The sequence below is a fragment of the Arvicanthis niloticus genome, chromosome 9 (genome assembly GCF_011762505.2).
Source record: "Arvicanthis niloticus isolate mArvNil1 chromosome 9, mArvNil1.pat.X, whole genome shotgun sequence".
Taxonomy (NCBI): Eukaryota; Metazoa; Chordata; class Mammalia; order Rodentia; family Muridae; genus Arvicanthis; species Arvicanthis niloticus.
The window spans coordinates 68,025,039-68,042,970 of NC_047666.1; the positions used below are offsets into that span (position 1 = coordinate 68,025,039).

The 17,932-nt window shown below is 37.9% G+C and overlaps 1 protein-coding gene across 2 annotated transcripts; it reads right to left on the minus strand.

Moving 5' to 3' along the window:
* Positions 1 to 11,886: 11,886 nt before the first annotated feature.
* Positions 11,887 to 17,679, minus strand: LOC117715835 (killer cell lectin-like receptor subfamily I member 2). Of its 2 annotated transcripts, none has more exons than XM_076940660.1 (6): positions 17,370 to 17,679; positions 16,212 to 16,304; positions 16,005 to 16,073; positions 14,738 to 14,889; positions 14,161 to 14,222; positions 11,887 to 13,365 (listed from the first exon to the last, which is right to left on the minus strand). In XM_076940660.1, exons 1-6 carry the CDS (start codon positions 17,581 to 17,583, stop codon positions 13,251 to 13,253), a joined length of 705 nt encoding a protein of 234 aa, XP_076796775.1. In that variant the 5' UTR covers positions 17,584 to 17,679; the 3' UTR covers positions 11,887 to 13,250. The 2 variants fall into 2 exon arrangements, with proteins under 2 accessions (XP_076796775.1, XP_034368585.1); XM_034512694.2 differs by having other exon boundaries at positions 14,119 to 14,222.
* Positions 17,680 to 17,932: the final 253 nt, after the last annotated feature.

The following is a 17,932-nucleotide window of genomic DNA, read 5'->3' on the forward strand; positions in this document are numbered from 1 at the left end:
TTAACATTTTAAACAGTGGCTACAACACCTAATTTAATTGTGTTGAAGCAGAGTAAACTCAAGAAAATACACATATGATTTAATTACATATACTGTCTTCTCAACAGATGAGGCATCTGTAAATACAGTAAATATCTTTTTTATGGGCTGTATGCATAGTAAATTTTAGGAGATATAAAAGCATGCATAGAGAAAAATGGTAACAAATGATTATCAAATTTGTCTAAAATGTTTGCCATGTAATAGGCCAAATATCATTGTTTTTCAATAGCCAATTTAATTGCTATTTGGAATAAAGGAATAAACCTTTTATCTAACATGCTTTTAGAATTTTATCATATAATCTTGTATATTTGTAGATATAGAAAAATAAATCCACATTAATGGTTTCTTTTATCAAAGGGCTGCTGTGGACATATGAGTAGTAACAACACAAACAGCCAACAATTTATCATAGTCTATATAATTTATCTGTTGATAACTAACAGCTCACTATTTTCATCAAAGTTATCTCTCCTTTGTAGTTAATTGTCAAGGGGAATTAGGACTTGTATCCCTTTGAAAATATCAAACAGAGGTTTAAATCCTCCTATAGTAAGCTTAAGATGATGTTTTAGCCAATTAATATCTCTTAACAACTTTTAAAAATCATTAAATGCAAAACAAGATTAAAAGTAAACCATTTCTTTTTGCATGTACACTTATAAGCCAGAAGATGGCGCTAGATCCCCACCACAAATGGTTGTGAGCCAGTACATGGTTGCTGGGAATTCAACCTTTATATTTTATAAGTCTAGCCTTTAACAGCTGAGCCATCTCTCTAGCCCCAACTTGTCTCAAATATTGAAAAGACACTGCCTTTGAATCCTTTCTGGACCAACAAGTACTCCAAAATTTTTAAAGCTCGTTATGTTGGAGTAATGGCTTGTAGAAAAACTTCTTTAGAGAAATTCGCTAATAAAGTATCACCCAATGAATAATATACACTAAAAGATTTAACCTCTTAATTTCTAGCATCAAAGTAACAATTAACCATTCTTTGAAGCAATCATTTTTAACAATATCGCTTCATGGACTCTTAAAAATTATGAATACATTTACTGGATGTAAACCTCCCACCTTTACCAGAAATGTAAAGGAATGGTATAAAAAATATCTTTTATATCTATAATAACTCTATAAGCATTTACTGAAATGGCAGCTGGAGTAGGCAAGTCAGGCTGTATAAATCTTAAATTTGAACTTTATTTTGGATCAATTTAATAACCAATCTTTTTTAGTTGAGTGAGAATATCAGATAAAAGCCAACTTTATTCTCTAATAATTGTTACATATATTAGAGGAATCTAAAGCATCTCATTTTTAACAACTTTGGATATAAAGGAATCAAAATAAATTTGAACAATATTTTATCAGCAGGTAGAGTTATAACTCATGGAGGGAAGTAGGCATAATTCTAATGTCTCCAGCATAATCATAACTTTTGGCCCACAGACTGTTGTAAAGTCTTTGGGTCTTAGATTTATCCCTCTTCTCACAACAAACAATGAAGACAAAAGACAAATTCTGGTAAACACCTTTTTAGGACTTGGTCCTGAAGACCCAGGACAAAAGGAACTCTTGGTATCTGAGTTGCAGAGCTCGGTCTGCATTGTCTTAATTCAAATGTAAATGCTCTTAATCTCCCGCCTGTTCTCTGAGGCCTGGCTAGGCCAGAACTGTGCTTTTTTTTTTTTTTTTTTTTTTTTTTTTTTTTTTTTTTTTTTTTTTAACTTTAAATTTGAACTATAAACTTTAAAAGACACGTGTTGTATCTTTTCTCTATAAACATGGGTAAATCAAAAAATCTCAAACTCTCGATTTAACTACCAACTGTAGCCAATGGAATATTGGCAGTTTAACTATGTTTTTAAACCTCTTTTGTAAGATTAGAATATAACCATATTTTTGAGAAACAAAACCAATCTTTAACGATGTAAGCAATCTATTTTCTCTAAAATCAACACCAAGTAGATTACCTTTAAGCTATAAAGTTTTGTTGCCAATTCTTATATATGAATGTATGATAGTGCAGCTTTTAATATCTCACCAAAGAGACACTGTTCCCAAATCTCATCTTTATACATCTGGTTTCTGAATGACTCTAACCCTGAGTTACCAATCTTAAGCCAACCTTTGTTACCAAGGTTGTAAACCTTTTTTATCATATCCAATAACTTATAGCCAATAATATATAACCAAGACATGTGGAAGATATTTATATTTTAAAACCAATTGTAAACAAAAATGAAATGACAACACATCTTACATATTTAAACCAAACAAAATTTCTCGCTTTCTCTAGCTGTAATTTCAAGAGAAATGCACCTTGTCATAGAAATTTTTCTACAACAAAAAAACTCTTAACTTCTTTATTTAATCTAAAAAACCTTCCTGTCCCTTTAAAAACGGCTTTTCAAGCTGAGCTCAACTCTTAGCTACAGGTGTTAAGCAAACTTATCAGCCGCTGCTCTGCATATTAAAACTGTCTTTGAAAACCAAGTTAAACTAGACCAAGTGTTGAACCAAGCAATTTTAACGATCTTTTGAACATTAAACAGAGAACATAAAACATAGACGACCAATCATTCATACAATGAGACACGTGGGCAGAAAACACAATGAGACATGTGGACATTGGCACGCCAAAGGACAAAGAAAGTAAAATTATGGATACTGCTCAGTGCTCTGCCTTTTTTTTTTTGTTTTTTAAATTCTTTAAAACCCAGTTCCTCTCCTCTAAGGCTGCCTCTCTTGGGCCTGCCAAATACTTTCCTTTCTCCAACTCACTGTCACTCCCTATTAGGTTATGAATAGCATCTTTTATAAGGTCCCAAAGGCAAAGGGTGTTAGTATTTGCCTTAGTAGTTCCTGAAACCTGTCCAACTGTTTCCCAGGTCTTTTATTCAAGGTTCCTTCCTGTGGGAACCATGGGCAGTATGAATTTACCTCTGCCAAAAATTTTTCTAACATCCAATTTGAAACCCCCGATCTTCCCGCATGGAGAAATCCTTGTAAGCCTTGGGCAAATGCCATTTTGAATTCTCCCGTCCCATAGTACGTTGTCACCCCTAGGTAAATACGACACCGGGCCAGTGTCTATCTCCTAGAACCTATTCCTCAAAACACACTTCCTGCAAACACAGCCATCAACAATTAACTATAACTAGCTCTAGCATCAAAATCGTTTGCTACTTACTAAGTGTGTGGGATAAAATTTCTTCTTCCATTTTTCCGTAGAGCTCTACTCAAGACAATGAACATCAGCTGTCCTCTCTTGTCCTCAGGTCCGTCCCTGTTCGGGCACCATTCTGTTGTCGCCTGTAGCAACAGCTGAATGGGTTCACCTGAAAGAAAAGCTGAGAATAGGGGAACAGAGGGAAGATATGAGGCCAAGACAAAGTTCTCTGATCAAGGCCGGAAATTTAATAATTGGCTTTCACATATAAAGGGGAAGCCCCACCCTCCAGTCTCTTCTGGGTTCAGCCCAGGGGCTGGTCAAGGAGATAGCAGTACGGAAGGTGTCAAGGCTAGCTCAGCAGGCAGTCCATTCTTCTTAGCTCAGGTAGCAGGCTCCAAGGCGCCAAGGCTGGTAATGTAATGCCTCTCCTAGGTCCTACTGTTGCTTGATTGCTAGTGGTAAACAGCAACCTGGACAGGTTGGCAGCGTGGGGGAAGGGCACAATCCAATAGGAGAGAAAGAGTCTCAATAACAAGCAAAAGAATCAGAGATGGCCTAGTGTCATGTCAGGCTGCTCTGGCATGGAAAAGTGCCCAGTGGGTGGGCTGTAAACACAGAGACCTGTCTGCTTGCACAGGAGGAGAAATACCTAGAGACTCACCTGGTGCAGACAGGCAATGGACACACAGACCAACCTGCTGCCATACTACAAGGGGGATGATGTCCAGAGACCTGCCTACCACCATGCCACATGGTTGGGTTGCAGATACCCAGAGGCCTATTTGGTGCCACTCCATGCAGTGCAGGTAGAGGAAGTCACTCACAGGCCCTCCAGCAGTGTGCCGGCTCTCCTTGCAGCATGAACCACTACAATGTGCAAGTATATGGTTAAAAGATGGGAGAGAAAGAAGTGCAGGAGTTTGGGCACTATAAAGACAGATAGAGCTAGAGATTTGAGGATGGAGAGGAAGAACCTGTATGAGTAGCCAGGCCAGCCACCGAGGCCATGATGAAATCCCAGCCAGTGATGGTGCTGACGGTCATGTCTTGGTCCATGGCCATAGAGTGACAGGGTTTTTGTTTGTTTGTTTGCTTGCTTGCTTTTTTCTTTATGTCTGTGGCCCCTATTACCATTTGAGACTGTGGGGATGTCCCTAGTCTGACCAGCTGCCTGAGACCATGTTGATGTCCAAGGGCTGTGCAGAACTGGCCACACACCTCACTAGGTGTGGTACTCTGGAGATCTGGCCCCACCTTCTCACCTATAGCAGCACTCAGGAGAGTAGGCCCTGTACCTTGCCTGGGCAGCACAGTGAAGCTTGCCCTGGTCGTGGGGATACAGGTGAGCTGACCTCAAGAGTGTGAGTGTGCAAGATTTGACCCTACCACTCCTAGCAAAAGAGGAGTCTGGTGAGAAAGTGATATCCTCCCCTGAACCTTACTGCTTGACACCTCAGGCAGTCAAGAGAGCTGGCCCCAGGGTCATGAGTGATGATACCAGCTGCATCACTCTGGAGAGCAGGCTCTGCACCTCACCAGAACAGTAAGTACAGTAGAGCTAGCCCTGGTTACTGGTGATAAGGGCACAGGTGGGCTAGCCTTGAGGGTATGACCAAGGAAGCGCTGACCTTGCCACTCATTTGCGAGGAAGTGGCATGGGTTCAGGGGTGATACCCTCCCTCCTTCGGCCCTTACTATGTGTAGTAATAAGGAGAAATGGTCCTGAGATAATGAGAGATGGAGAGATGCCCCTCACAGTCTGTAGCATTCAGAACAGGCTCTGTACCTTGATGGGGCAACACAGCAGAGTTGGCCCTGGTGGAGGTAAGATGGGAATGGGTGAGCCTTGCCACTCCTCTGTCATGAGGTGGCGTGGGTACAGGGTGATGCCTTTTCCATCTTTGTCCCTTGCTACTTCCAGAAGTTGAGAGAGCTGGGATTGGGGTCATGAGAGCTAGTGAACTCTCCCTGCCCCTCATCTGCATCACTTGGGAGAGAGGGTTCTACAGCTGGCCTGGGCAGCACAGCAAAACTAGCCCTGGTGGCAGGGCCTTTGGTGAGCCAGCCCCAGGGGAGTAAAATTGTGAGACCTGGACCCTCCTCTTGCAGTCTGCTCCAGCCTACTGGCAGCTCCCAGTAAAGAGCAAAACTTGTTACCACAGGCACGAAAGCCACTTCAATGATGGGTCTTAGATCAGTCTTGACAAAAATATTGCGACTTACCTTTCTTCCTTCCTCTCTTGGTTTGTTCCTTCCTTCATTTAATCCTTTTTTTTCCATATTGTTATGTATATATGAATTGCTTCATGATGTTATGTACACCACATATATTCCTAGAGTTTTCAGAGGTCAGGAGAGGGTGTGGAATCCTCTGGAATCTGTATTATTAGATTTGCCTACCAGGCAATGGTGGCACATGTCTTTAATCCCAGCACTTGGGAGGCAGAGACAGGTGGATCTGTGAGTTCGAGGCCAGCCTGGTCTACAGAGTGAGTTCCAGGACAGCCAGGGCTATACAGAGAAACCCTGTCTTGAAAAACCAACCAAACAAAAACCAAACCAAACCAAACAAACCCAACCCAACCCAGTCCAACCCAACCCAACCCAACCCAACCCAACCCAACCCAACCCAACCAAACCAAACCAAACCAAACCAAACAAAACCAAACAAAACCAAAGTAAACAAAGCCACCCCCCCCCCCCAAAAAAAAAAGAGTTGTGGGTCTTGGGAACTGAACCTGGATCCTCTACATGAATAGAAAGTGTACGTAAGTGGAAAGCCATCTCTCCAGCCTGTGACCTTGTTTCTTAAAATCTAATGATACAGAAACTTTTCTTCTTTTTATAGTCTTTGGACTTACTAAGTTGCTTAGTCTTTACTTATATGGCATTGCTAATATTGTTCAATTACTGTCAGTATGAATTGTTACAGGGACAATGAATTTATAAGTAGCCATTCATTGACACTATTCATTAATTTTACATTGTGTGTGTTTGTGTGTACATGTGTGCATGTGTGTGTCTCCATATGCTCATGCGAGTGGGTGCATGGAAGGGGTGAATGTGTCATGAAAGATCAGAGGACAACTTACAGGGTCAGTTCTCTCTTCCTACTTTCAGGTCTGAGAGATCAAACTCAGGTCATCAGGCTCAGTGGCAAACACCTTTTGCCCACTGAACCACCTTGGCATCTCCATATTTATTTGTTCTCTAAAAAAGTATTTAATACAGCTCAGACTGAACTCAAATTCACTATTTAGCCTCAGCCTTTCAAGTGTGAGATTATAGCTGTGTGCCTCATGCCCCACTTCCAATACAAAAGTAAAATTTTAAGGAAAAAACAATTATTCAATGAAAAATACTTAAAAGTATCTTTAGATTACAAAATCAACAAATAGTTGAGGTAGATTAAAATTATTTAATTTATACAATTTATTAAAGACATATGTTACCAAAATAAGTATTGTTATATATTAACTTCACAAGTATATACTTTTCCTAGAGAAATAGTCTGCAAGTTATAGTCTGAGAATGTGAAAAAGAAGTCAAACAGTTCTAACTATTTTTATCCAGCTGCTGTAAAGATGTCATTACCAGGGACTATGGATGGGAATAGCAAACCTTCAGTCTCAAATATGAGCTTGAGGAGTTCATTGTATGTTTTGATATCTATGGGTCATGACATAAGCAATTTGATATATGATTAAGAAGTTCTGATGAGGTGATTCAAATTTGGCATGCCCCAGTGCTTTAGTGGTATTAATTGCTACTATCAGGTAATAATACTATAAAGGGTGTGACCATTGGGTTATCTTAGGTTTGACCTTTTGGATATCCAAGTGTGTATGATATTGCGGTAGTAAGCATAACTTCAAATGATGTTAGAGAAAGGTAGAGATGGGAGACAAACCACAAGAGTGTAATTTACAGTGATATGATGCATCAAATTGAACACTCAAAGGGTTAAAATAATCTAAAGGATGGTATAACTTTAGCAGTAATCATTTTTGTTAGCTGATTTTCTTAATTATATCCACTTCTTTCTGTACATTGAAGCAAATTGGAATTCTGGAACATTTCCTTCTGTCTGTTAGCATGATTTATTATGTTATATATTATATACTTGGTCTATCATGCAACATACGTTTTCTCTATTTTTACTGTTTAATTTCACAAAACATCAACTCTGTGTTTCATATGTAAGATGTTAGATTCAGAGGCAAAAAGTAATCCACACTAGTAACATCAGTAGCCTTCTATATTGGAAATGAAAATAGCCACGTGCCTGCTCTATGCATGTTGTTTTGAGTCATAGGAAATTGGAGATATTGTTACATCATGATACAGTGTATCTTACCATGATATGGTGATTTAAATATGGTTGGCCCATGGGAAGTGTAGCCTTGTTGGAGTAGGTGTGGTCTTGTTAGAGGAAAGGCAACATTGTGGGGGTGGGCTTTGAGATCCTATGCTTAAGCTACATCTAGTAGAGGAAAGAGTCCCTCCACCCCTGACCCCAGCTGCCTTCACAACAGGATGCAGAGCTCTCTGCTCCTCCAGTGTCTGTATGCTGGCATGCTTCCTGTTGTGATGTTAATGTTCTTTGTGGTCATGGTGGCTCTTCATAGCAATAAAACCCAAATTAAGACACATCAAAGTGATCAACTGCAATGATTATTTTGTTTACTTATTTCCCCCCTCAGCTTCCTGGGATGATTTAATTAAAAACGAGTTAACAAGTAGATATGCACCATAAGGATTTTAAGCAAAAGTTACTGATTTTATTTTATGTAAAAGATTAGATTTGTGATTCTTTTATTTGTAAGATTATTTTTTAAGACAACAAGATGACTGATCTCTTCTTCATAACTGCAAATTGCAGCCTTCCAGTAAGAGAAACTGGTTGAGAAAAAAAATCTTGCTTGCCTACACTTTGATAATCTAGAACAACTTGCTTAGATACAATTGAATTTGGACTCTTGGGAATAATTTATTTTTTACCTGTATTATATAAAATGTTTAATCATGTAAAGATATTAAGGAAAGTACTGGTATATTTTACTCATTGTAATTATTCATTTAAAGAAAAATCTAATGTAATTTTTGTACTGTTTGAGAGTGTTTGCTGGGGGATATAAGCTATGGGAGAAAAGTAAAGTTGGTTGGAGGTATTGGAGCCTTGCTTCCTCTACCAAGTGTCCTGTGCCTGTGCGTGTGTGCGTGTGTGTGTGTGTGTGTGTGTGTGTGTGTGTGTGTGTGACATGTGTATGTGTTTCTCCCCTTTATCTCTGGCCCAGAGATTTAAGTTGTACACCCTTGGAGAAAAGTCTGCTAAGGGAATAATCTTGACTCCTCAGCTGTCTTTATTTACCATTTTTTCCTTTCATGATTGTCTAAGAAAGGCTTTTTTTCTTTTTCATCTTTGAAGGATAATTTAGTTGAATTGAAAATTTTCTGTCAGATTGATATTTGTCCTTTCAACACTTTAAGCGATTACCCCACCCATCTTTCATTTCACTTTTCATGGAACCACATTTTCCTGGAACATGAAGGCAGCAGTCTCTCCATGTGAATGGAGGCTAGGGGCCCAGATGCAGGAGGCTTGGATTTTGTAGAGAAGAAAAAAAAAAAAACCTCTCAGTGTGGATGATTCCATACTTGCATTCGTTTAAAAGAGAGCTGTGTCCACTATTGGGTTGATAAGATGGCTCAGTGGATAAGAGCACTTGCTGCTTCTCTTATAGAGGACCTGGGTTCAGTCCCCAACACCCACTTGATAATTCACAACTATTAGTAACTTCAGTTCCAAAAAAGATCAGACAACATGTTCTATCTTCTCTAAATACGAGGCACTGATGAAGTATGCAGACAAAGACTCATAGACACACAGACACAGAGACATACAGACACACACACACAGAGTAGAGGAAAACTTACAATACACATAAAATAAAAATAAACATATTTTTTAAAACAGACAAGATAGCATGTCCCTCTATAATTAAGGGTCTTTAGTAAGTGTTCCTCTGTTGTCTTTAAGATTTTGGAGATTTTAGATAGTACACCAAAGTGCTTGAAAGAGCACCTTCAAGATGTCCAGATCATATGCAGTATCTACAAGTTGTTAACCCAGACTTCATTTCTCTGTATCTGCACATGTGGTCATTCAGAACAGTGCCTGCCTATTGATTGAGATGGTAGCAGCCTTTGGATTTATACATATGATGCTAGTTTTTCAGGCCTGCAGGAATGAAAGAACTGTGGGGTCATGGGAATTTCCACCTAAGTTTGAAAAGAAAGCTTTTGAGGCCAGTCACTGTGGGTTAAGGCAAGATCCCTGCAGACAGCCAATTCAAAAACGGCACCTACAAAATACAGTTCACAGTGATGTAAGGCATAATACAACCCATAGTGATGTAAGACTTGTAGTGTAATGACTTTCTATGTGCATGTTGAGAAGTTATGGCATGTTTATTGTTTTCTGGAGTTGAATGTATGAAGGATTGTTTTTTTCTTTTATGTGTTTATTTTGACTAGTTGGGGTTTTGATATCCATAAAGAGTTACTAAATATATCTGGAGATGTACAGGAGCCCTGGCATCTGCAGATGTTGGGTAACACTATAACCAACAAACATATGGTCACTCCAGATAGTAAGGTGATAAAAAACCAAAGTACAGATATCACCAAATTCCAATTTGATAAACCAATGAGTTTATTGTGGTTACTTGTTAGAGCAGAAATTACTCAAAACTGGATCATCAAAGGTTTCCTCAGCATGAATGACAGCTCACATAAGCCAGTAACAGGAAGCACACTGCAGGGTCTGTAGGCAGTTTAACATCCTGGAAAGTGTTCTTTCCACTTGACTCATTTGGTCTAAGAATGATTTTCAGCACTCTTTACTGCTTATATACTCTTGCAGGGAAGATACATTGTGTTAGTGAATCTGCTCAGCTTCAGGGACTTTCTGAAGCTATTTTGATTTGTTTTCTTCCTGTATTGAAGCTTTCTTACAGAATGGATGTTTCAGTCTTAGAAAACATTGTTACACAAGAACAGGAAAGATGCTAGAGAAGGATAGATGTAGATATGGTAGGTGTAGGAGAAAAAAGAGAAGAAATGAAGGAAAGAATGAAGAAAAAGGAGAAGAGAGAAGAAGATAAAAATGAAAAGCAGATGATGGAGGGAGGAGAGAATGTCAAGGTGACAAGCCTTCTACTCTAGTACAACTATGGAATTTCTTTTCCAGAGTTTGCTGCAGAACCTGTGAACCTGAGGCAGCCATTGAGACTAGGCATCACTCAGGTTTCACTCTCATTCTTGTTGGTATCCGCTGTGAGTCAAGATTCAGTTATTGTTAGTTTTATCACTGCAGTATTTTAGTTTGCTTGGTGGAATAGAGCACCGTAAGCTGAATGATTTGTAAAGATGAATGAAAAATTATTTTATTTTCATGATCTAAAAATGCTATAGAACCCTAAGAGCAGGTGGCAGCACTGGTTGGCTTCGGTGAGAGACTTCTTTAGACTTGTCATCATGAATGGGGAGGGCACTGATGAGATCACACTGAAGGACTATGAGCACTTAATGTGTCTTGGGATAAGACTCATCATCATCTTCAGTGGTGCAGCCATGGAGAAGTTACCGATATTCTAGTAAATAACCTCACTCAGGTTTATGCAAGCAACCCAAATCAAACTCAGTGTGTCACACATATATAAAAGCAGCTGGAAAGAGGGCAGCTTGTTAACCATATCTTCAGTGGGACTATGACTTCAACAGCTAAGCAATGTCCAGAAGATGCTGTTATATAACAATTCACCCCAGCCATGGGCTCTTGTGGTCTTCTGCCATGGTCTTTTGATTCAAAGCATTCAATGTCTTGTACCACACAAGTCAAGTTTCAAGAGGATTTTAAATTTACTAGGGTCTGATAAAAATATTTATCTCTATCTACACCTATATCTAAATTTATATCTATATTATTATTATTAATCCATATAGTCATCATCATTGTCATTACTATAATTTTATAGGAATTGGCCTTTTGGATGTATCTGTACCATGTGTGTGCCTGATGCCCTTTTAAACTATGGAGAGTGTTGGCCCCACTGTAACTGGAGCTGCAAACGGTTTTGAGCCACTTCGTGAGTGCTGAGAGTTGAAAGCCAGTGCTCTGGAAGAGCAGCCAGTGCTTTTGACCACTAACTCACCTCTCCAGCTCCACAGTCATTGTCTCTAAATGTCAGCGGTAGGAAAATGATGCTTACAGCTATAGTTTTCCTCTCTGACATTCCTCTTCAGGGTTTGCTTGTTCATTGTATTTTAATCAAAACAATAATTCTTAGAACTCCATTTGGAGAAATGTTTGCTGTTGTTTCTTTTGGAGATTTGATATAAAAATGCAAATGTCCAGTTATAGTCTTTTTAGCATAAGAATTATGTTTTCCTGTCATGGTTTCATTGCTCTCTTGGCTCTCTCATCTGTCCTGTCATCATCACCAGGTCACCTTTCAAATGACTGAAAGTGTAGTATTAGCTCCTCTTTAGAGAAGGTAATGCCTTATAACTGCAGCCAGACTGAGTTCATTTTTTAAAAATTGATTTATTTAAATTTTATATTGTAATAATTCATATAAGAAAAATACAGAAAAACCATGCTGAATAAGCCAAGTAAACATATGTATGAGTGCTTTATTAGCTGGGGACCAGGATCAAGAAGTTTATACCTTAACATCTCTTGATGGTGAAGCTTAGGGACACAGTATTTTTAAAGACTAAAATCACAAAGACCACAATTTACATCAATGTTACATGAGGATCAGAGTAACCTTGAAACATCAGCTGCTGGCAGAACAAACTAATAATTTTAGACACCGCATGACAATTACTTTTGTATTATTTCTTCTTTAGTTATTTATTTAGCTTACATTAAGTTTGTATAAACATTAATTATTTCAGTTAATAACCTGGACCATGGGAATTCAATTGTTTCTATGGTAGATGGCGTAGGTGGGTAAAACTAAGAACTGTATAAGCAGAAAACAGTCAGGACAAGATGGCATGATGGTAGTAACTTCAATAATTCTTTGAGCACATATGTGAGTTTTTATGTACATCTTGGTTGGTTGGAAATAGAGTTACAGGCTTCTATAAGAAGCACAGTGGATTCTGAGAATTGAGCCTGTAGCCTCTGCAAGAGCAGTGAGCACTCTTGACATCAGAGCCCTACTGGGGCTGAGCCCCAGACTCTAAGCTTCTTAAGTATTTCAACTAAAGTTGCATTTGTTATTTATTATTTTTCCATTAAATCTGTTCTTGCTGTTTCAAAAAGAATCATTAATATGTCTTTTGAACAATCTTCAAAGGTATCTGCCCATTAGGAGTATTACACTGGGTGAGGTGGGCTGCATCTCTGGTCTACCTACTAGGTCTGCTGAGAATCAAAACCAGTTTGAGCTCTGGGAATACAGACCAGGCTGAACAACATAGTGTAAGCATATGTTAAACCAAAACTCAGGCCAGTAACATGGCTCTGTGGGTAGCAAACTTCATGCAAGCCTGGGGATCTGAGGTTTATCCCTGGAATCCACATAAAAGTGGAAAGAGAGAACCAATTCCACCAATTTGCCCTGTGACCTCCACATGCTCTGTGGAGTCCCTGTTTCTTATACATGAAAAATACACAAATAACTTTTTAAAAACCTTACTCAATTGATATGGGATCCTTTATTACTTTAAGACTTTTTATAAAGTTACTGAATATAAATGGTATTAAAATTTTAATTTATCAATAACAATGTAATTTATGATAAGAATGATGATCGCTGGTAAGAATATTAATCACTCTCAATACAATATAGAAAGTAAAAAAAAAAGAACAGCAACTTCTCAGTTCAGTAAAAAATATCTTAAAAATGTCATTATTGGCCTTTTGAATAAGATCAAGTATGAAAATTATACACTCAACAAAAAACAGACATTTTTATGTCCATCATTAAATAAAATTATATTAGCACAATAGGTGTCACCTTGTATTAAATTCACAGGTGTATGGTTTCCTAGCTGAGCAGTCATCAGGAATGAATTGGTTTCCACGCAGATAATGACAGCTATTATTCTTCTTTTCTGAATCATAAATTCTGTAGAAAAACAATTTTAAAAAATCAGAAATCATAAGGTAGTCATCAGAGATCACAATTTTAATTTTAGAGTTAGAATCAGCTAAAACTAGCACAGGCCAAAAAGGTAAGAACATATTGTTACAGGAAGAAAACAAAGAGCCATGCACGAGTGGGTGGTGACCTTTCACTGCAAATCAATATTCTTAATGAACAACATCAGACACAAGCTAATTCCTATACTGTCTGAGAAAGTAGGATTAAGATTCAAATAAATAGAAAATGGTATACGTCTTTAGCAGTGGTTCTCCATCTACCTAATCCTGGACATCTTTAGTACAGTTCTGCATGATGTGGTGAACCCCATAAGGTTATTTTGTTGATACTTCATAACTGTAAATTTGCTACTGTAGTGAATTATAATGTAAATATCTGATATGCAACATATCTGATTTCACAGGGACCCCTGTGAAAGTGTCATTCAGCCCTTAATGGGTCACAACCCACAGATAGAGAATCATTGCTTTAGCGTTACAAACTTCCTAAAATGATGCATAAATGTGTCTTGGGAGTCCAGTAGAGTAAATGTTTTAAATGTGAGATTCTAGCAGGCTAACATGTTTTCTCTGTTATGACCTACAGACTGCTCCTTCCATATCAGAGTGCTTTCCTTTCTTCTCAATGCTTCCTCTGTGCCACACAGTGGCAGGGCACACATGTACAGCAATTCCAGTATCCTCACCAAAGCCCATTTTATCCAAACATTTTACTTACAAGATGTACTGTGTTTTAGTGTCATTTCCCCATAACCAGTACCTGTTGGTTCCATTCAGTTTGAGAAGAATCCACCCATGTATTTCAAACAATAACAAAATTTCCTGTTGAATACATAAAATCACAACCCATAAGTGAGTGTACAATCCTAATTCTTTTTTTCTTTTTGTTTCCTAAAAAAAATAATTCTTTTTGAATTTGTATATATCTTTAAGATTTGAGACAGAATTTCACCCCACAGCCCAAGCTGACCTGGAGACTCACTTTGTAACCCAAACTGGCCTCAAGCTCATGGTGGTCCTCCTGTCTCAGCCTCTCAAGTGCTAGGGTTACAGGAAGGAGTAACCATGCCTGGTGAAATGTCCCTTCCTTACTAAATAGCAGCTTTGGGTCTTGTTGCATAGAAAATGCTAGCTGGAGGTCATTTCCTGCTTTGGTTTTCTTGTAGCATTAAGCCTTGGAATGCTGAAGAGCCCTCCCTATGTTCTCATTAAGGATAATAGTAAATCTCCATGAGCAGGTGTCACATGACTTCCAGAACATTCAGTCTGGTCTTCATGGCCAGTGTTTTCAATGCCATCAGTTACAAAGAGAAGAAAAACAAGAATGTGTGACTTACCAGTTCTTCTTTGGAGTCTATGATCACAAGATGAGAATTCAATTCCTCACAGGCAGACTGACTCTCTGCCCAGGTTTTCATCCCACGAAAAACTTGATAGAAATTGTTTCCAAGAGCAATCCAGTCACGTGAACAAAGATCACAGAAACAATCTAGAAAATGCACCTGTGTTAAATGGGTGCTCAGCTCCAGAATGATTCTTTATTAATATGACTCATGTTATTATATAAGACATCACATAATGAATATATTTCATGAGCTGTGCAAGTGGGTTATATCAACTACCAAAGACCCCATCATGTTTCATATAAACCACAAAACAAAAACAATATAACTAGAGGTTGGGATGATAAGCAATAATCCAACCAATCAGATAAACAGCTAGTAAAATTACAGGAAGTAGGAATATTTGAAAACATTTCTACAGCTCTTTGTATATGTTTGTGTGTGCATGTGCACATGTTTATGTTTACACCAGAAGACAGCCTCAAGTAGCATTTGGTAGCTGCCCCTACCTTGGTTTTTGTGTGTACTTTTGTTTGTTTATACATTTTCATTGTGGATTTTGGGTTTCTTTGATTGTTTACTTTTGAGACAAGATCTTTCGCTGATCTATAACTCACTAAGAAGTGAACTCCAGAGATCCCCCTGTTTCAACCATCATAGGATAAGGATTATAAAAGGGACCTTGCCTGGCTTCTTGACATGGGTTCTGGGAATCAAACTCAGGTATTTGTACTTAAAAAGCAAGCACTCTACTGACTCAGCTATCTCTAAGGGTATTTGTTTTTCATTTATCTTAATGTCTAAGAGTAGAATTGCTTGGCTGTAGGCAAACTCATCTTGCGTAGCATCCTGGCCATATTTTGACATGCCAATTTTTTCATGTTAAGCAACACTCATAGTATGAAGTCCTAACCCTTGGGAAGTTGATTTACATTTGGCTCTGGTTAATTCCAACTTATTTGATATTGTTGTCAAGCTATGTAAACAAAGAAAAAACAATGTGAGTGGTTCATATTTGTATTCACTATACTTATATATATATACTTATAGCTAACGTATTTTTGAATAAAAACACTTATATTTATAATACTTTAGTTTTTACATTCTACTATGTTATTTTCTTTCTTTTCCCAAGGAAAAGAATTGAACATAGGACAGTGCATTTGCTCATTGTTCTCAGTAAAGTCTGTGGATCTAAGGAAGAGACTTTGCCCCAGTAATCAAAAGTGCTGGAAGTAAATTGTACAAAGTTAATACTTACCATCATTGTTACAACATAAAGGATCAAGAAAAGAGATCTCTCTGCTTTGATTTTCTCCTCTAGAATATACTGCAACAAAAATTGCATCAGTAATAAGTAGTATTTAGCATACATTTGCTAGGGCAATATCACTTTCACTCTTTATAGTGAGTTATTATAAAAATAGCATTCTGATTATAAGAAGAAGCTCTTTGTATAGTTACTTACAACTTGGAATCAATAATCCCACTTTTGTAACTAAAATAATGCATGAGGCTCCTAGGATGACAGTTATCATTTGCCATGTTGCCAACCAGGGATCTAGACACAACAGAAAGAAAACAGGAAAACGTTTCTCACTTCTTATGTTTGAAGACTATTGCTTCTCAGTCTCCAAGTCTACATAACACTGTCTAAGTTTTCAGAGGTCAGTCCTGAAGTTAACAGTTTCCTGGTGGCCTTCACAGCCCAGTTCTTTGCATTGCAATGTACTTCATGTCGACTCCCAGTTGTTTCTCTTCTCCATATTGAAGTGCAGGTTGGTTGTCAGATTTGTGTGACCCCTCTTCATATTTTAATATACTTTATTTATACCTCTTCCTCATTGTAAATTTATGTCTCCTTGTCCTGAACCTTTCCCTGATGAAATCTTGCAAGTTGCTTCTCGCTGATAAATGTTTTCTCCCGGTAGTTTCTACGTGCAACCCTGCCTTCTCCCATCAGTTCTTCCTGCCCACCCCTGGCTCCACATTGGAGATCAGCAGCTTACATAAAATGTCTCTATAAATATTTTCCTCTTAGTTACTGAGAGACATTTGTAAATCTTCTGATTTTCACTGTGTAAACCAATAGTGAGAAACTCTCTTCTCATGGATGATAAAGTTACTAAACTACACAATCATTTAAACTAAGAATCTTGTTACCCTGTGTGTTAACACCATTTGACCTCTAAATTTTAATGACATTATCTCATTAAGTATGAAATCCCATAAGTTTTACTTCCAAAATATTTTTTATATTTTTTTCTATAATGTGCCATGTGTTTATAGGGCTGAATTAGGCTGAAGAGTTTTTTTTAAATCAAGAGTTACTTTAAAAATAACATGGGGATTAATAGAAAGTATACATCTTCCATAGTATTCTGTGTAGAGTTCCAACAAGTAATACAATTCTATTGAGACCTGACTCAGTGGTACTGTAGGGGTAGTAAACAGAGACTCCTAAAGCACTGATCTGCTTCACGGTAGTATCTTGAAAAAGTTAAGATGCTAAAAAGACAGACATTTAAGATAGTGGCATAATTCAATGGTTTTTAGGAGATAAACACCCACATGCAAAAGTTGAGATTTAGCCTTGACAAAATAGATACAAAATATACTATCATACCTGTTCCTTTGCCCGCATCGAACCCTGTCCTGAGCTGAGGGTGCAACGCTCTGTGAACTTTCAGTTCCTGTTTTTTCTGTTCTTCTCTCCACACAGTAGATCTCTGGTTTGTCTTCAAGGGTCTCTGCTTCTCTTGAAATGTGAAAGATTGTGTTCCTATGTTAATAATCTCCTGTTTGTTTGTTCCACGCTCGTTTTGTTTTTTCTTATGCATTTTTGTTGTTGTTGTTGTTGTGAAAAGACTGGAATAGCTTCCTCTCCGTCTTGGTAACTTGTCTCTACTGTTCTACAACCTCCTCCAAGCAACAAAAACGTAAAGAAGAATATAGTTCTTACTTCCTATTGTACCAGTGAGAGATGCCTTAGTTCTGACGTCATCTTTGCAGAGTGAACAATGGCAGTGCATCTGCGATGACAAAAATAAATACACACTAACAATAAAAAGCTTGCCACAGGCATAATATGTTATTCTATGTATTTATCACACACACACACACACATATATTAGTTTATTTCAAGGAGTGGTGGAATCATAAAAAATATTGCTGATCAAATATTTGTAC

Excerpts from the sequence above, each read along its gene's own strand:
- LOC117715835 (XM_034512694.2), bottom strand. The coding sequence starts at position 17,583 with ATGCATAAGAAAAAACAAAACGAGCGTGGAACAAACAAACAGGAGATT. Across the intron at positions 16,305-17,369 it reads CGATGCGGGCAAAGGAACAG|ATCCCTGGTTGGCAACATGG; the intron begins GTATGATAGTAT and ends TGTTGTGTCTAG. Across the intron at positions 14,890-16,004 it reads TTTATGTTGTAACAATGATG|ATTGTTTCTGTGATCTTTGT; the intron begins GTAAGTATTAAC and ends TGCATTTTCTAG.